The sequence below is a fragment of the Vespula vulgaris genome, chromosome 15 (genome assembly GCF_905475345.1).
Source record: "Vespula vulgaris chromosome 15, iyVesVulg1.1, whole genome shotgun sequence".
In the NCBI taxonomy this organism is placed as follows: Eukaryota; Metazoa; Arthropoda; class Insecta; order Hymenoptera; family Vespidae; genus Vespula; species Vespula vulgaris.
In genome coordinates this window covers 3,643,731-3,659,915 of record NC_066600.1, presented here as the reverse complement: position 1 = coordinate 3,659,915, position 16,185 = coordinate 3,643,731, and the positions used below count along the sequence as shown (strand labels likewise).

Below are 16,185 nucleotides of genomic sequence, written 5' to 3'. Positions count from 1 at the left end.
ACAACGTTTTACGACTCTCTACCTCGACCTTTTCGGATTAAACAAAGTTCTCTTCCGCGTATGCCTGTTGGAACGATCCTTTATGCACAGTTTTCTCCATCTTCCGTCCAAGTAACGCGTTTCTTCTGTCTACGCTGTGGATTACAGGATCGTTAAAAGCATCCTTCTCGTATCCGATGTCGCACTATAGTATTTTATCCGAACATTATTGTCAAAAGAGAGATGCCACCAGCTGACTCAAAGAGAAAGGAATTTTGCGAACGATGTTCTCCTTGTATGTTTCAGAGACAGAAGGAGAGTGTGTTTGTGTGTATGTGGGGGAAGGGAAAGAGGAAAGATAAAAGGAAGAAGAAGAAGAAGAAGAAATAAGACTTTTTCATTGAATTTTATTTTTACTTTTGTAAGCTTGTCTCGTACAGACTTTCGATCTAACGTCTCCAATCGATTCGAAAAACAAGATCGGAGAGTTTTATCGCGAGTCGAAGAAAAAAGACTATTTTCTTCGTTTACTCGCCTTTCTACCTTTTAACTAACTTTCCTTGCCAAAAATTCGTTTGATCTTACATCTCGATCGATTCGACAAAATTATTGAAACGAAAAAACAGGAAAGACAACGAAAGTACCAATCAACTGATTGTAAAATGAAGAAATCTAAAGCTTTCTTATTTGAAACTTTCGAGCAGCTAATATACGTTACAGCTGATTAAAAGTCAGTAATGATAGAAAAGCCGTATCTAAGTATCCACGTATTCACGTAGATACTAAACCAGTAAGAGACGAAGAAAACAGAGGCAAATTTCTAACGTAACGATTACAAAGCACCGAGCTAATTATAAGCGTTCGTCCGAACGTACGAAGGATTTACGGACGTTGCAAATTTATTTGCGAGAGGTCCACTCCTCCCTAAGGTTTAATTACACGAATGCCGCGATGCTCACGCGGCTTCGGGATTCCGGAAACGCTAAGGAAAGTTGGGAATGAGCGGTAAAATCGCGGAGAGCCCCCGAGACGTAGCTAGTTCTACGATGCTGTGTAAAAGGGAGCAGCAACGTTAGAGCTACCGGTTGCCGCAACTACGGGGGGGAAAAGCGATTTCGCGGAATATTTATCGTCGCTGTTTATTTCCAAAGGCTGACGCCTTTGCAACGAAACGTACGATCGTGCCGCTTGCGTTCTCCTATACGCGCGATATTATATTATGTATAACGCTAAAGAAGAAAACACGAGGGTTGAAGAAGAGAGAGAGAGAGAAGAGACGAGGTTCCCTGGACGTTTATTCGCCTTTTGGTGAAAAAGAAAAAGAAAAAGAAGGAGAAAGAAAGAAAAGAGAAATATAAAAAGAAAAAGAAAATAGGTCAGTTGCCTAGCGTGTAACTTTCGATGAAATATACGTAGAACGATAAATCCAGAGTCCGGTGGCGTTCTCGCGCGTCCGAGTAAGTAATGTAGCGGAAGGAAGGTGAAAAATTGTGACGACAAGACCGGTCGAGACGAAGTTGGCTCGCAACACAACCGTAAAGCGTTAACGACGCGAAATAAAGGCGGTTCTCCTAACGACGATGAGATCTTCTTTCCTTTTCTTCTATCTTTCTTTTTCCTTTTTAGATAAGATCGTTCCCAAAATATATATATATATATATATATAGATGTGTATGTGCGTACGTTATAAAAAGATAACACATCGACGTCTTTTATCTTTTTCACGAGTCACACGTGTTCAATGCAAATCGAGAATCAGTCTACGTTGAGTGTTTTCTTTTGAAAAAGATTTCCAAAAAAAGAAAGAAAGAAGAAGAAGAAGAAGAAGAAGAAGAAGAGAAAGAAAAGGAAGAAGAAACTTTTTCGACAGACATTGGCGTAACTCCGGTCACGGCATTCTAGGCGCCGCGACGTCGCTCCGTCGAAGGACGCGTCGCACTTTATTGCTTGTTTTGCGACGGTAAAACGCGCCCGTAAACGCGATGTCACCGTGATCGTAAACTTCAAAACGTCGTTTCTACAGGAATCGAAAGATCAAACGTCGCGTGGACGATCGATTAAAATTTACTCCGTTCTGCTCTTTGGGACGCCGTTTTTCGTCGGACAAAGATAATAAATATTACACGAAGAGTCAAACATAAAAGGAAGAAAGAAAAAAGAATCTATTTTTTTCTTTTTCTTTCCTTTTCTCTTCTATCCCCTTTTAAAATTCAAAAACATATATGATAAATAGCTCGAAGAAAACTCGATTGAGTTAGGCGAGCAATACGACCAAGCTTAGCCTTTCTAATCTTACAAAAATATAATATATCACGTTCGAATATATCACGATCGGATCGATACGCGATGGCTAAAGAGGAACAAAGAGAGATACAAAAGAGTGCCGAAGCACGAATTGATCTGCACGATGACTCTACCACGAGGATTACGCGGATTCCTCGAAAAGATATCGAGGCATCGAATTACGCGTTCGCATCGTCACGCAGAGATCTCGATTGCGACTCATCGAGCGGGATGATAACAGCGACAAAGGCCGTTTGAAATACAATGATCGATAACGTATACGCCACTCCGAGTAATTTGCCGTATTACGGAGGACGACGGATCCGCGGTATCGACGGCTTCCTCGTCTCCTCCTCGCTCACGTTCTAACCTTTCTAGAGTGAGTGAGTGAGTGAGTGAATGAATGAGAGAGATAGGTAGATAGAGATAGATAGATAGAAAGATAGATAGATAGATAGAGAGAGAGAGAGAGAGAGAGAGAGGGATGCCGTACTATCCTCTCGCACACCTCTCCGGCGTTACCCGGGGAAAGCAAATTACTCGATCAAAGCGAGGAAATAGCGAGAATAGCATCGAGAGGGTCCTTCGCGTCCGTGGCACGCGACGTCACGTCGCGTTATCGAGAGGCAGTTGTCACTCCCTGGTGTCACGATGAGACGGACGGAGGGACGAACGAGTCCCGGCCACGTCGACGACGAATCGTTCGATTAATTTTGTCCGTCTCGATGAGTCGGACACTCGTTTCTGACTTCTATCGATTTGATTAATTTGACCGAACGATGGACATACGTTCTTCTGTGGTATATGTATTTGTGTATATGTTATATATATATATATATATATATATATATATATATATATAAAACACACGTTCGACCATCCAACTTTTCCATCAGAGAACCAGAGTTTACGTATATACTCCCTTTCTTCGCATAAACATCGCGCCTCGCCTCCGCGCGTTACTTTGCATAAGTACCTCCTACGGGCATACGATTTTTATGGTCCTCCTTCTTCTCTTACGGGTCGTACTAAACATACGAATCGCTGTTCCCAGCTCGTACGTAAGTACCTATCTACATACCCAGCATCAACATCGCGATTCCTTTCTCGAAAATAAAAAAGCATTCTTACTTTTATATAGTTAGTAACTACCGAGTATATTATCCGGACGTCATTAAAGGTACGAAAAAACGCGTCGATCCCAATCATGCAAATTTCTATCCGCGTATGTAAATACGTGTTTTATATCGTTACTATTCTATCTAGGATTATATTCTTTAGATGGGATATAATGAGAGGAGAATGAGAGATAGATGGTACAGAAGTCGTTCTTTTTTCATTCTTTTTTCCGTTCCTTTAGATTTTTAGAAAAATCGTCGCCATGAAATATTAAGGTACGATAGGTCGATGGTGCTGACCAAAGAAGTAAAAGCGAAGAAGAAGGCGGAGAAGAAGACGAAGAAGAGAAAGAAGAAGAAAAGAAAGAAGAGAAAGAAGAAGAAGAAGAAGAAGAAGAAGAAGGAACGGTGATATCTCCCGTCGATCGCGCGACGTATAGTAGACTCGATGATAGTGGTGGGGGTAAAGCCGGCCGGTGTGTCTGTCCCGGTGGTGGGGGTAGCAGAGTACGCGCAGTCGAGCGACGCTCCCTCTGGCGAGTGTCCGCGAGCAGTCGAGCCGTGTGCCGCGTCGCGGTAGCGTCGAAGAGCGTCGTAGAGCGTCGTTTGGTGCGCGTCACGCGTGTCCCTTCGTCGTCGTGCGCGAGGATGACGCCTTCCTCGATCTCGCGATTATGAGAGCGCCGGGGCGAGCATAGTCTCGTCAACGTTCTTTCGTGCTTTTTTGTGGTGAAACGAGAAATATATATATATATATTTATATATATGTATATATATATATATATACATATATACATTTCGAAAAGAAATATTTCGAATAGAGAGAAGAACGAAACCGATAGAAAACGGTAGACGGTGTGTCGTGTATTTTCTTTTTTCTTCGTCTTCGTCGTCGTGTCGTCGTCGTCTCGTGATCGTCGGTGAACGTTCTTCTACGCGACCGCGTGACCTCGTCGCTGTTCTCTTCGTACTCCGAAGGGGAGAAAAAGAGAAAGAAACAAAGAAGAAGAAGAAGAAGAAGAAGAAGAAGAAGAAGAAGAAGAAGAAGTAGAAGAATAATAATAGAGAGGAAAATAAAAAGTTTACGTTACGAAAAAGAAGAAGAAGAAGAAGAAGAAGAAGAAGAAGAAAAACAACAACAACAAGAACAAGAACAAGAACAAGAAGAAGGTAAAAGGGTGACCGAGCAAAAGAAGCTCGCGCGTCCTTTCTTCTTCTTCGTCCTGTCAGTGACCTTGGTTTCCCCGTCACCAAGGCAAGGAATAGTTTCGACGACGAGAACCGAGCGCTCCGTCCAAAGGATATCGTTTTTCTCTCTCTCGGTAGGCGTCTCTCGCTGGGAAGGTCAACGTGCGGCCGTCGTCGTTGCCGCAGCAGACAACTGAACGCCCGTTAATTGTTATTGTCGTCTCTTTCTCTCTTTCTTTATCTATTTTTCCATTCCCTTTCTCTATCTTTTTACTCTCTCTCTCTCTCTCTCTCTTTATCTATCTCTCTTTTTCTCTTTCTCTCTTTCGTTCGATTTGACGCGCAAAGTGAAAGCGACGACGGAAGGTAGAAAAGAGATTCGCGAGTCTAAGGAGAAAGGGAGCCGGTTCGAAGAAAAGAATTCTCTTGGCTTCCTCGCGTTCCACGCCGCTTCTCTTCTTTACCCTCCTCCTTCTCTCCTCCTCCTCCTCCTCCTCCTCCTCTTCGTCGTCGTCGTCGTCCTCGTCGTCGAGACGCGTGAGCTTGCAATGCCGCGAGGACGTCGAGCACTCTAACCGGTCCTCGGCTACTCGGCCCTGCCGACTCGCGTTGCTGCTTCGACCTCAAAAATTCGAACCACCTACCTCCTTCTCCCTACCCTTCGTTCTCATCCTCATCCTCATCCTCATCTTCATCCTCGTCCTCATCCTTCTCATTCTACCTTTTCGCGTCTTTGTCTTTCAAACCGATTACCTCGCGAACGCCCACCTCGCGGGAACCTCGTCGAATATTCTTATGCCACGAGGATCGATTTATCTCGTATATTTTTTATTTCGAATAAAGTTAAAAATCGATCGTTAACTTTTACACATTTTTCATTTCTTTTCTTTCTTTTTCTTCTTTTCTTTTTTCATTCTCTCTCTCTCTCTCTCTTTCTCTTTCTTTCTCGTTCTTTTTTTTTCATTTTTTGTTTTGTTTTACTTTGATCGGTTGATCTCCCTCTCTCTCTCTTTCTCTCTCTCTCTCTCTCTCTCTCTCTCTCTCTCTCTCTCTCTTTCATTTACGTAGTAGTACGTTTCAAACGACAAAAGCGAGCCACGACGCGATCGACGCTTTTCCCTTTTTATACACCGCGAGAGACCGTGGAATCGACCCAACGGCGTCGCGACGGTGGGCTGCGGCGACGACACCTGTAGAGAGTTACTACACGCCGTGTACAGGGAAAGGGAGAAGGACGCAGGCGGTACGAACGCCGCAAGTAGAAAAAACAGCTCGATTTTTACGAATATAACTTGACGCACGTACCTATAATAATATATATACATACATACATGCATATATATGTATATGTATATATAGCTTTGTACGAATGTTACACGTATCTGTATAAATACGTTTGTTGTAAACAAGTAGAGTAAAAAGAAAGAGAAAAACGATTCTCTGAAAATGACGAGAAATACGAGGTCATATAAAAGTTAAGTATAAACCGACAAAGAGAGAGAAAGAAAGAAAACAGAGAGAGAGAGAGAGAGAGAGAGAGAAACAGAAAGAAAGACAAAGAAAGACAGATAAAAGAACGCAGAGACAAGAAATTCAAGGATAAACTCCGAATAAGTAAACAAGAAATATAATTTAAAAGGAGATACGCAGAAGATAGAAGAAACATGACGATGGCTAGCAACATCGTGGTCGAGTGGCTGCGTTCGCTCCATCTCGGCCAATATTCCGAATCGTTCATCGACAATGGTTACGACGATCTCGAAATTTGCAAGCAAATCGGCGATCCCGATCTAGATGCGATCGGTGTTTTCAATCAAACGCATCGTGCACGTTTACTCCAATCGGTGAAAACGTTAAGGGAGGAGGGCGCAGCAAGCGTTTATTTCACGTTGGAAGAAACGAACGAGTGTCTTTGCGATAATGTCAGCTCGAAATCGTCTAGAACATCTTCGGAAAGGCCACCAAGCGACAAGGATGTACAAAGAGCATCACCAACGGCTAGTTCTTCGAGCGGTGGTCAAGAATTAACAAAGTTTGCGGATGAATACGAAGAAGGGAAGGCCGAACTCGTCAGGATCCCTCGGATGCAACTTAGGATGCTGCTGCAAGAGAAACTCAGGCATGACGGCATCAGACTCGCTTGTCAACCTTATACCACACCGGTGAGTCATGTATTTACTTACTTGCTTACTTACTTGCTTACTTACTTGCTTACTTACTTATTTATTTAACTCGTGTCTCTTTATTTCTTTTCTTCCTTTTTTTTCCTTTTTCTATTTCTTTAAACTGTACTTACGAGTATGCTTCGAGAGAGAATTGCGTGTATACGTGTGTACACGCACGCACGCACGAACGCACCAGGCTTCGTCATCGTGTCCCACGTGGCCTTTAAAATAAATCCGATCCAGATGCTTCGTCACAGAGATAACGACGACTTCTATTTCTCATATAGATGATTAATTTTTTAATCGATATTTTTCTGTCTTTATTTGTTTATTTTATTCTGATTTTCTTTTATTTTCCTTTATTTTATTATGTTTTATTATTATTCTTTTTCTTTTCTTTTTTTTTTATCAGAGAGAGAGAGAGAGAGAGAGAGAGAGAAAATATACAGACAGACTTCTCTCGAAATGGTAACCTGCTAGGTGAAAAATGCATTTGGTAGATCGACGTTCGAAAAAGCGAATCTCGATTGGGGCAATCCTCCTCTTGCCTCTCCTTTACCTCTTTGCTGACAAGCACGTATCGTTTCTAACGTGAGACGTAAATAGAAGCTACTCGACGACCCAAAGCGGATCGATCTCGATCGTATTCGACTTTGAATTCGACAAAGTCTAGTTCCGAGTTAAGACGTTGCTAAGAAAATTCTTTTAAGGGAATCTTTACGGAGAAATTAAAAAAGTAAAATAAGTCATCTTTATAACGTCTAATATGTTTTTACTTTATTAGCTATTTATTAGCCATTAATTTTGACGAAATGAAACATAGAAACACACATTCGTAATTAAAACATAGTTCGTAATTATTTGCAATCGATTTAATCTACATTCGAAAAGTCACTCGGTTGATTTTAATTTTTGTTCTCTAAATAAAATATGTTATAATATTCAGAATTAATAGTTGTAAAAGGATTTATGAACGAAAGAGAAGGAGAGAGAGAAAGAGAGATAAATATTAACAATTATCGTAGTTATAAACGTTTTATATAGATATGCGAAAAAAATTTTTAATATCGTAGTCCACGTCTTTCTTCTAAAAATGATATATTTGAAGCGGTGCAATAACATTTATTAGAACTCATAATCAATCGAGGTCGTTCAGTCCTGTCTGTGCAATTAGCAGGTACGTGAAAAGTACACAACAAATGTGTTTCATATACGTAGAAACTCACATTCAATATCTCGCCGCGCTTTTGTTTATAGAGTACTCACACATTAAAAAACTGTACGTTGAAAGAGTAAAAGTCAACGAACACATTGTAATTTTTTCAGATTTTTTCAATGTTTCCGAGAGTTTACGCGCGATGCACAATTTTTTCTTTCTTTTTTTTTTTTATTATTATTCTTTTTTTTCTTTATTTTTTACACACAAAAATAATATAAAAATGTTACTAAATAATCTCGCTCGTTCGAGCTTATATTTTTTATTCAGAAGGTTGATCTTTTACGATAAAATTCAAAAAAAAAAAGGAGGAATAAGAGAACAAAAAAATTTATAATATATTTCCATCGAATACAATATCCTTTCAAAGATATAATTATTGTATCGTTCGAACAGCTGTAATTTAATATTTGGAAAAATCCTTTTTACGTATGTTTATTTGAGATTAAAGACAAATATACGACATATCTATATGTATATATATATATATACACAGGCACACACATATATACATATACAAATATATATATGTTATATCATATCATATATTTCATTTCAAATCAGAAGAAATACGTTGCTGTAAAAAATGATATATTTATATATAGAAACGACCCTACGTGCACCAGTTCGATCGTATTACGGTTGTCGTTCGGTACGCTTCGCGAATTGATCTTGGGTTCGTGGAAAACGTTAAGGGTGGTAGTACGAGCTAAGTAGTCCTCGACGACGAGTCGAGCGAGCGGAAGAGGTTGCACGCCGCTTGATAATCCGTGCGTCATCGATCACACTTCACCACCCTTCCGTCTTTTTTTTATTCCTTCCTTCCTTCCTTCCTTCCTTCCTTCCTTGTAAGTTAGTGCTATCATCGTTCTTTATTTCTTTTTTTTTCTTTCGTTTGGTAGTTCGTTCGTCTCCTTCAACACTTCGATAGTTGGAAAGTGACGCGCAAAGGTAGATTTCTCGATCGATAGATCGATCTTTTCGTTTCTTCGGAAGTCTTTCGATCGACGATGATATCGTACGATGAGTACTCATCCACCTTGTTCTCCTCTTACTTTACCCCCTTTTCGATGGAGATTGCATCGTCCGTATCAACGACCGATCGACCGGAATCGCTCTCAAATTGTACGCTTTGCGAGGATAGAATAGACGGGAGGACAAAGGAAACATTCTACTTGAAATGGCCAAGCGGCTTTACATTCCTAAGCTCGTCCTCGTGGTTATCGGTAATGTAGCTACGTAGGAGAGAAAAGGATAGGGAGACACGCAGAGAGAGAGAGAGAGAGAGAGAGAGAGAACGATCGATGTACACTACCAGGCCATACGACTGGTACGTCTTTTCGTTATTGCGACGATACCGATGTTGAAAGTTTTAGTCGTCGGATAACTCGTAATCTTGTTAATCCGGTTAATTTATCTTTTACTCGAATCCATTCGATAAACGATTAATCGACACGCGTATCCATCGGAATAAATTGAATCTCTCTGTAGGATATGATCAAATCTATACCATCTCCGAACGAAATCTCATCGTAGCTGCTTCGCCGATCAATCGACTTTATCGTGGATTCGTGAAAAATTAAATAACCGTATACGTTGAATACATCGTATATGAGAATTAAATCGATATAAAAGAGAGTCGAGATCCGTATATTGTTGTTCGAAGTGAATTGTAGGTTTCTACGTATATTCAGAATTAATAGACGCCGTCGTTGCAGTTAACGCGTGCGAACAATCGCGAGTAAGTATTCGTACAGCCCCTTTCCTCTTCTTGTTTCGTACACTTCCATATTCCGTAGAACGTTTCACGGGTTAATCGAAGCCGGAAAAGTGCGAGTTGGTTAGGATCGAACGGGAATAGGAGTTATTTAATCCCTTAACACGTCTGAGACTCGTCTACGTTGTCGTCCATGATTTTTCTCAATCATCTAATGAAGCAATGATATAAAGCGAAATAATATATTACTAATTCGCGAATAATAATAATAATAATAGTAATAATAATGAAAATAATAATATATAAAATACGAAACATAAATAATAAAAGTAATATACCTTTTATAAACAATGATATCGAAGAGGTAAATTAAAAAAAAAGAAATAAGAAAAACAATTGTAAAATACATACGATATAAAGCGCGCGCGTGTGTGTGTGTATCATCGTAATAATTCCATCGAAATAATTAAAAGCCATTAATAATAATAACGTAATAGTAATTCCGTTTAAATAATAAATACCTACTAATATTGATACAATATATGATAGATGAGAGAAATAAAACAATAATGATTCTATCGAAACTGTTAATACCTACGTAATATAAGAATAGATTACATAGAAGAATAAAACGATACAACAATAATGATTCCATCGGAGCAGGCTAGTTAATATTTAATGTCATAAGAATAATAATGCTAACAAAAAAAAGAAAAGAAGAAGAAGAAGAAGAAGAAGAAAAAGAAGAGGGAAAAAGTAAGAAAGAAAAAAATAAAAACAATAATTTTACGATAGTAAATACTACTCTCATTCGATCTTTCTCAACCCTCAAGTTTCTTTGTCGACGTTCAGTTGGGTAGTTAAGCAGGGACATTGCATCGACGCTAACTAAAAAGACGCGTCGCGAAGGTCAACACGGACATCGGCACACCACTGACATCGTCCGATAGAACAGGACTTCAGACACACTAGACTGTCTCAATGCTCCTCCTCTTCCTCCTCCTCCTCCTCCTCCTCCTCCCTCTCTTTTCCACATTTTCCTCCTTCTCCCTCTTCGTTCTCGTATCGTCGTATAACAGTACGCGCGGACCGAGGGTAATAGCGTTTAAATATTTGAGCGCGAATGTTCAATCGATATACCTATCTATCCTCCGGGCGAAGCTCTTCCCTCTTCTCGCCAACGTTTCGCTTTATTGTACCTTCCGTTTTCTCTCCCTTTCACTATTAACCCCTCTCTCTTTTCTCTCTCTTTCTCTCTCTCTCTTTCTCTCTTTGTCTATCTCTGTTTCGTTCCTTTCACGTCGTCACTTTTCCAACCCGTTCCGTTCAAACGCTATGGTTCACTCCCTCTTCCCGAGCATACCATTCGAACTGTTTCCATAAAATATCCAAAAACCACCCAATGAAATTGTTCTTATTCGTAGAAATTATATGGAGAAAGAATGGGACGAGAATACAGGGAGGTAAAAGATTGATATTTCTTTTCTCTCTCTTTTTTCTTTTCTTTTTTCTTTCTATTTTTTTTTATCCTTCCATAACTATCATAATGGTAAGGTTTTTCCAGACGACCGCGAAGAATAATTTATGTTTGGAGAAAAATGAATGTCATTGTTCATGGATACTTTTAGATAAATCACGAGTTATCCGTTTTAAGGACGATGTAATTTCTGGTAAGAGATACGAAATTCTTTGAAACTATGAAATTCGACGTGAGAAGAGGAAATTTATATTTCTTGAAGTCTATTAATAATTGTGGATCTTCTATTTTCGCACGAAGAAGAGAGAGAGAGAGAGATAAATTCGTCGATGGATGGATGAGAGAAAACTTTCGTGTCTTACTAATAGCGGACAGCAAAGGTCGATTCGTAAGGGTGAAGGAGAAACGATTCGACGTCAGAAGGGCAACGTGAAGTAGTAGCATAACAGTGGTAGTAGTAGTAATAGTAGTAGTAGTAGTAGTAGTAGTAGTAGGGGGAGTAGCAACAGCAGCCCTTATATCCGAAAATCCGAAGGGAAGAGAGAGCATGGTTACCTCTCGCAAATATCCAAGCTAAGCGTCTACACACCGAGAGTCGCGGACCCTCGTCTTCGAGAAGTTCCAAGACAGCGGTCGGCACGATGCCGACTTTTCTCTCCTCTATTCTCCTCTTCCTGACCATGGAGAAACGTTAAATCCCATGAAATCCTCGCCATGGGGAAATCCCTCTTCGTATTTTACCATCCTGTCCAGTAACGAAGAAAGAGAAGGAGATAGGAGGAAGAAGAAAAGAAAGAGAAGATGAAGAAGGAAGTGGAAGAGGTGAAGGAGAAAGAATTAAAAGATAAAGAAGGAAGAGAAAGAAAAGAAGAGAGGTAGAAGAAGAAGAAGAGGAGGAGAAAGAAATGGAGATGAAGATAGAAGAAAAAGAAAAGAAGCAGGTGGAGAAGGTAAAGGAAAAAGAAAAAGAATAGAAGCAGGTGGAGAAGGTAAAGAAAAAAGAAAAAAAAAACAGAAAGAAATGGCGGAGGTGAAGGAGAAAGCATTTGTGGCATGGACCGATCATTGGACGCCTATTTTCCTCGGTTGTCCAGGACACCAAACTAACGACGTTCTCCGATGAAATACACCTTTATTAATGTCACTCCGCTAGCTGGATTCAGAACGACCGACCACCCTTCGTGTAACTCGAGTATATCGCTAATTGCGTATCTCTCGCACATATGTATCTCTCAACGAGACGTATTAATCGATCACGATGCATATCGAACGTCACTGAGATATTTTCTTCGTACGTCCGTTCGACATCTTTATCGATCTTGAGATCCCGATTGAGATAGCATTCTTTAGGGACGAAAAAAAAGGATATATAAAGTGGCCGGACAGTCGTATCATATATCGATTTGAATCGATTAAGGCTCGTGGAAATGATTTTTAATAGGAGCTTTAAACTTATTACGTAATTTACATAATAGTTTATAACACTTAAATAACTTCAATTTCATATATATGTATATATGTATATTTATAAATAATTTCTGCGACACGATATTTTGTATATTTTTAACTCGAGAAATAGACGAACGAATCGATTATTTTCATTATCTCCCCCGGAGATTCTTCTTTTCATACAATCTCACGTACGGAAAGTAAAAAAAAAAAAAGAGAGAAGGAAAGAAAAGAAAAAAGAAAAAAATCCAAAAAAAAGAAAAAGAAAAAAAGAGAGAGAGAGAGAGAGAGAAAGAACGTGTTCTTAAGGTATTCCATGCTCGCAAGAAACGTGACTCTTGGACAGTATGCGAAGCGTTTATTTACTGGTCGTTATCTCGGTGGTACTTAAAGTGCATTATACTCGCGTTACGTTATGCGTTTTGATGAGAAAGAGAGAGAGAGAGAGACAGAGACACGGAGAAAGAAGGAGAAAACGAACAAAAAAGAAATGGACAAAATGACTAATGAGGTAGAGTTTTTTCGTCTCGCAAGGAAACGAACGTTATTTCGAGCCCTATCTCTTCGTCCTTTCTCAACTTCTTTCCTTCTCCAAAGAGAAACAGAGAGAAAGAGAGACAGAAAAGAGGGGCAGAGAGCGCGTGCGTGAAACAACTCGACGCACACGCACGTGAACGCTCGCGTGCCGATACTTGCACACACCACCTACTGCTGGCGGCTTAAGCAGACGCATTACAGCGGCTAGAATTCCCTCGTCGAGTCGACCAGCCTCCTGGCACGCAATGTATGCCCCTGCTATCTAGGTAACATTAAGGACTCGCCCGGCTGCATTACCGCTGCCAGGTAATAAACATGTTTAATTGCAACGCTAATGGCGCAGACGGGAGCGCGCATTACCCTCGGCCTTACCGAGTGTTGTGCCACCCTTCCCTGCCCTTTCGTCCTTTCTTCCTACCTACGCCGACCAACTATAGTACATAGCATCATCGAAGCCTTTCCACACGAAAGCCAACGAAAACTCGATCGATCCCGACTGCTCCACCCGACTTTTTCTTTTTTTTTTCTTTCTTTTTTCCCCCCTCTTTTTTCTCTTTTTTCCAACATAATTTCTTTTTCTTTCTCTTTTTTTTCTTCTCTCTCTCTCTCTCTTTCTTTCTTTAACCTTCTTCTTACTAATAACACTTGCACGCAATCTTCACTCTATGATGTAGGTATTTCTTCGATTTGGTTCTTTTTTCATTGTCCTTTCTAAAACGTCACGTAACTTTCAATCGTTAGATCGTTTTACGTCTATAGTACGTACGTATGTTTTTGTCATTTTGAATTCTTAGATTTAGTCAGGTAAACATTTGTTAAAAGCTTAGTTATATCGGTTTATATTCGAGGATCGATATTGTAAGTTATATCGTATCGTTTTCGTTTAAATACGAACGAGAATTTCTATATCCGTATATCTTTGTTTTTTTTTCTTCTTTTTTCTCCTCTCTCTCTCTCTTTTTTTTTTATTATATACAAACATACATACGTTCGAACTATTCAGTATTGCTTCAGGTAATAGTTTTAACGATTTTATTTGTTAGAGTACATATTCGTAACATTTTGAAAGGATTGCATCAAAAGGTAAAAGCTAACACGACGAAAGTAAAAGAGAAAAAGCGTTTGGGCTGGCAGCAATGGCAGTCGCATTAGCGCACGTCACGTTCCTGCGTTCGATCACACGTGTATAGGTACACGTAACATACCTAAAGAATTGTATGTATCTACCTAGCACAGGCACGATTCCTCCAGGCCAAGAATAAAACGGTTCGTGCGAATCAAGAGATCGCATTGAAACGCGTTCCTCTTATAGGCGGATCTTTGGCCGTTATTCCAAAAGGGAAGTAACGGGGCTGCGTCCTCCGAGTTCGTTCGTGCAAAGAGAGAAAAAGAAAGAAAGAAAGAAAAAAAAAAAAGAGAGAAAGAGAAAGAGAGTTTCCAGATTTTTCTTTGACTCCTTTTATCCCTTTCTATAACCCGATTTCTCTTGTGTAAGTCTTTTCCGAAATTGAAAATAGTAGCACGACGACGTATGTGCAAGTCCGTTTGTCTGAAGAAACTTGGACTATTTTTCTCTTGTAAATCTTTAACAAATATAACTTGGAAAGAACGAGAAACAGATGAGAGATGACATCGAGAAAAGATTCTCTTAATAATCATATTTATATCTTACATTGATGTTCATTTACGATTTGGAAAAATATCCTACTCGTCCATCTTTTTCTTTTTTCATTTTTTTTTCTTTTTATTTATTTATTTATTTATTTTTTAAGCCAATCTGACGCGTATTACATGTTATCTGTTTTTTATGGTATCGTTAACACAAATCGATTTTTCTCTTCGGGGATTCGATTTCGTCGTATCCTTTATCGGATCACTTTGACCTCGAATTTATCCGAAAGAGATTCAAAGCTTCGTATCCACGAGAAAGCTTCTATAACGGTGATATTATACACGAGGCCGCTTTAGCAAGTAGCGGGCGCGAGAATCGCCGTAAGTCAGGAATCTTTAATGCTGTTCCGTTAACCGCACGACCACCATGAGTTATTACCGTTTCCGGGTAGCCGGGTGCGAACCATACGATATATCAGTTTCCGTAGAATTTGCTTTGCAAGGCAAAAGTCACCAAAAGTCGTCTCCGCCCTTCTTAGAATCTTCTTACAATCCTTAGCAACACCGACAGATGTCATTCCATTTCGTAAGAACCATTTCGTGAATCTTAGAGATTTGTAAACGAATTAGATTTATTAGCTCTATCGAGAAAAAGTTTTATCCATTACTTTTACTAAAAAGAAAAAAGAAAGTAAGAAAAAGAAGAAAAAAAGAATAATTTTGGGTTATCTTCAGAGAGTACGTATCGATTCTCTTTATGCGGATAAGAAATCATTGATATAAGTGTGTGTATGTACATACATACATTTATAGTATTTTTATATATATGTATTATAGATAGTATCTTTATATATATATATACACATATAAAAATACTATAAAAACGTATAACGTTAATTTTGTGCATAATTAACACGAGACATTTGGCCGAGTCTCTTCGTAAATTTCCTTCTTCTTTTTTCTCGATATAGCGACTGGTTTTTAATATTGCATCAAATTTAAAAATAAAAAAATCGATAAAACAAAATACACACACACACACACACGCTTTTTTTTCCTTCCTTTTTACTAACATTTAACTTCGATTAATATTAAAAACTTCTTCGCAACTTTATTTATTTATTCATTTATTTATTCCATTACATTTTATTTAATTTAATTCTATTTTTTCAACTATAAAATGATTCGCCCATGGAAGTTAAAAACTCAATCTAGTGGACGAAACTTTTCGACAGATCTAATAGTTCCGAATTCCATCAGTAAGAATAAGTTCCGACGTTTCTCCGAAGTTTCGTTCCTTCCTATCTCGTTCGGCAAGAAGCCAGAGGCTATTACTCGTTCTTTCGGAATTGGACATACTCGTTTTTGAGAAGACACGTGGCCATCAGCGAAAAGGCAGGTGTTGATCGTGTATAAAGGTGGAAAGGAGAAAGCCCTTAGGTCTG

General features: G+C 39.3%; 1 protein-coding gene across 2 annotated transcripts in view; it reads left to right on the top strand.

Moving 5' to 3' along the window:
• The first annotated feature begins 3,871 nt into the window (after positions 1-3,871).
• The window catches only part of LOC127069417 (SAM and SH3 domain-containing protein 1-like), a 207,431-nt gene continuing 195,117 nt past the window's right edge, over positions 3,872-16,185 (top strand). Inside the window, exons 1-2 of one of the 2 annotated variants that reach the window (XM_051006426.1) lie at positions 3,872-4,702; positions 5,982-6,730. In XM_051006426.1, coding sequence (XP_050862383.1) covers positions 6,233-6,730 — 498 coding nt within the window. In that variant the 5' untranslated portion in view covers positions 3,872-4,702; positions 5,982-6,232. Of the gene's footprint in view, positions 6,731-16,185 lie in introns of both variants that reach the window. The other variant, XM_051006427.1, reaches the window with a different exon arrangement.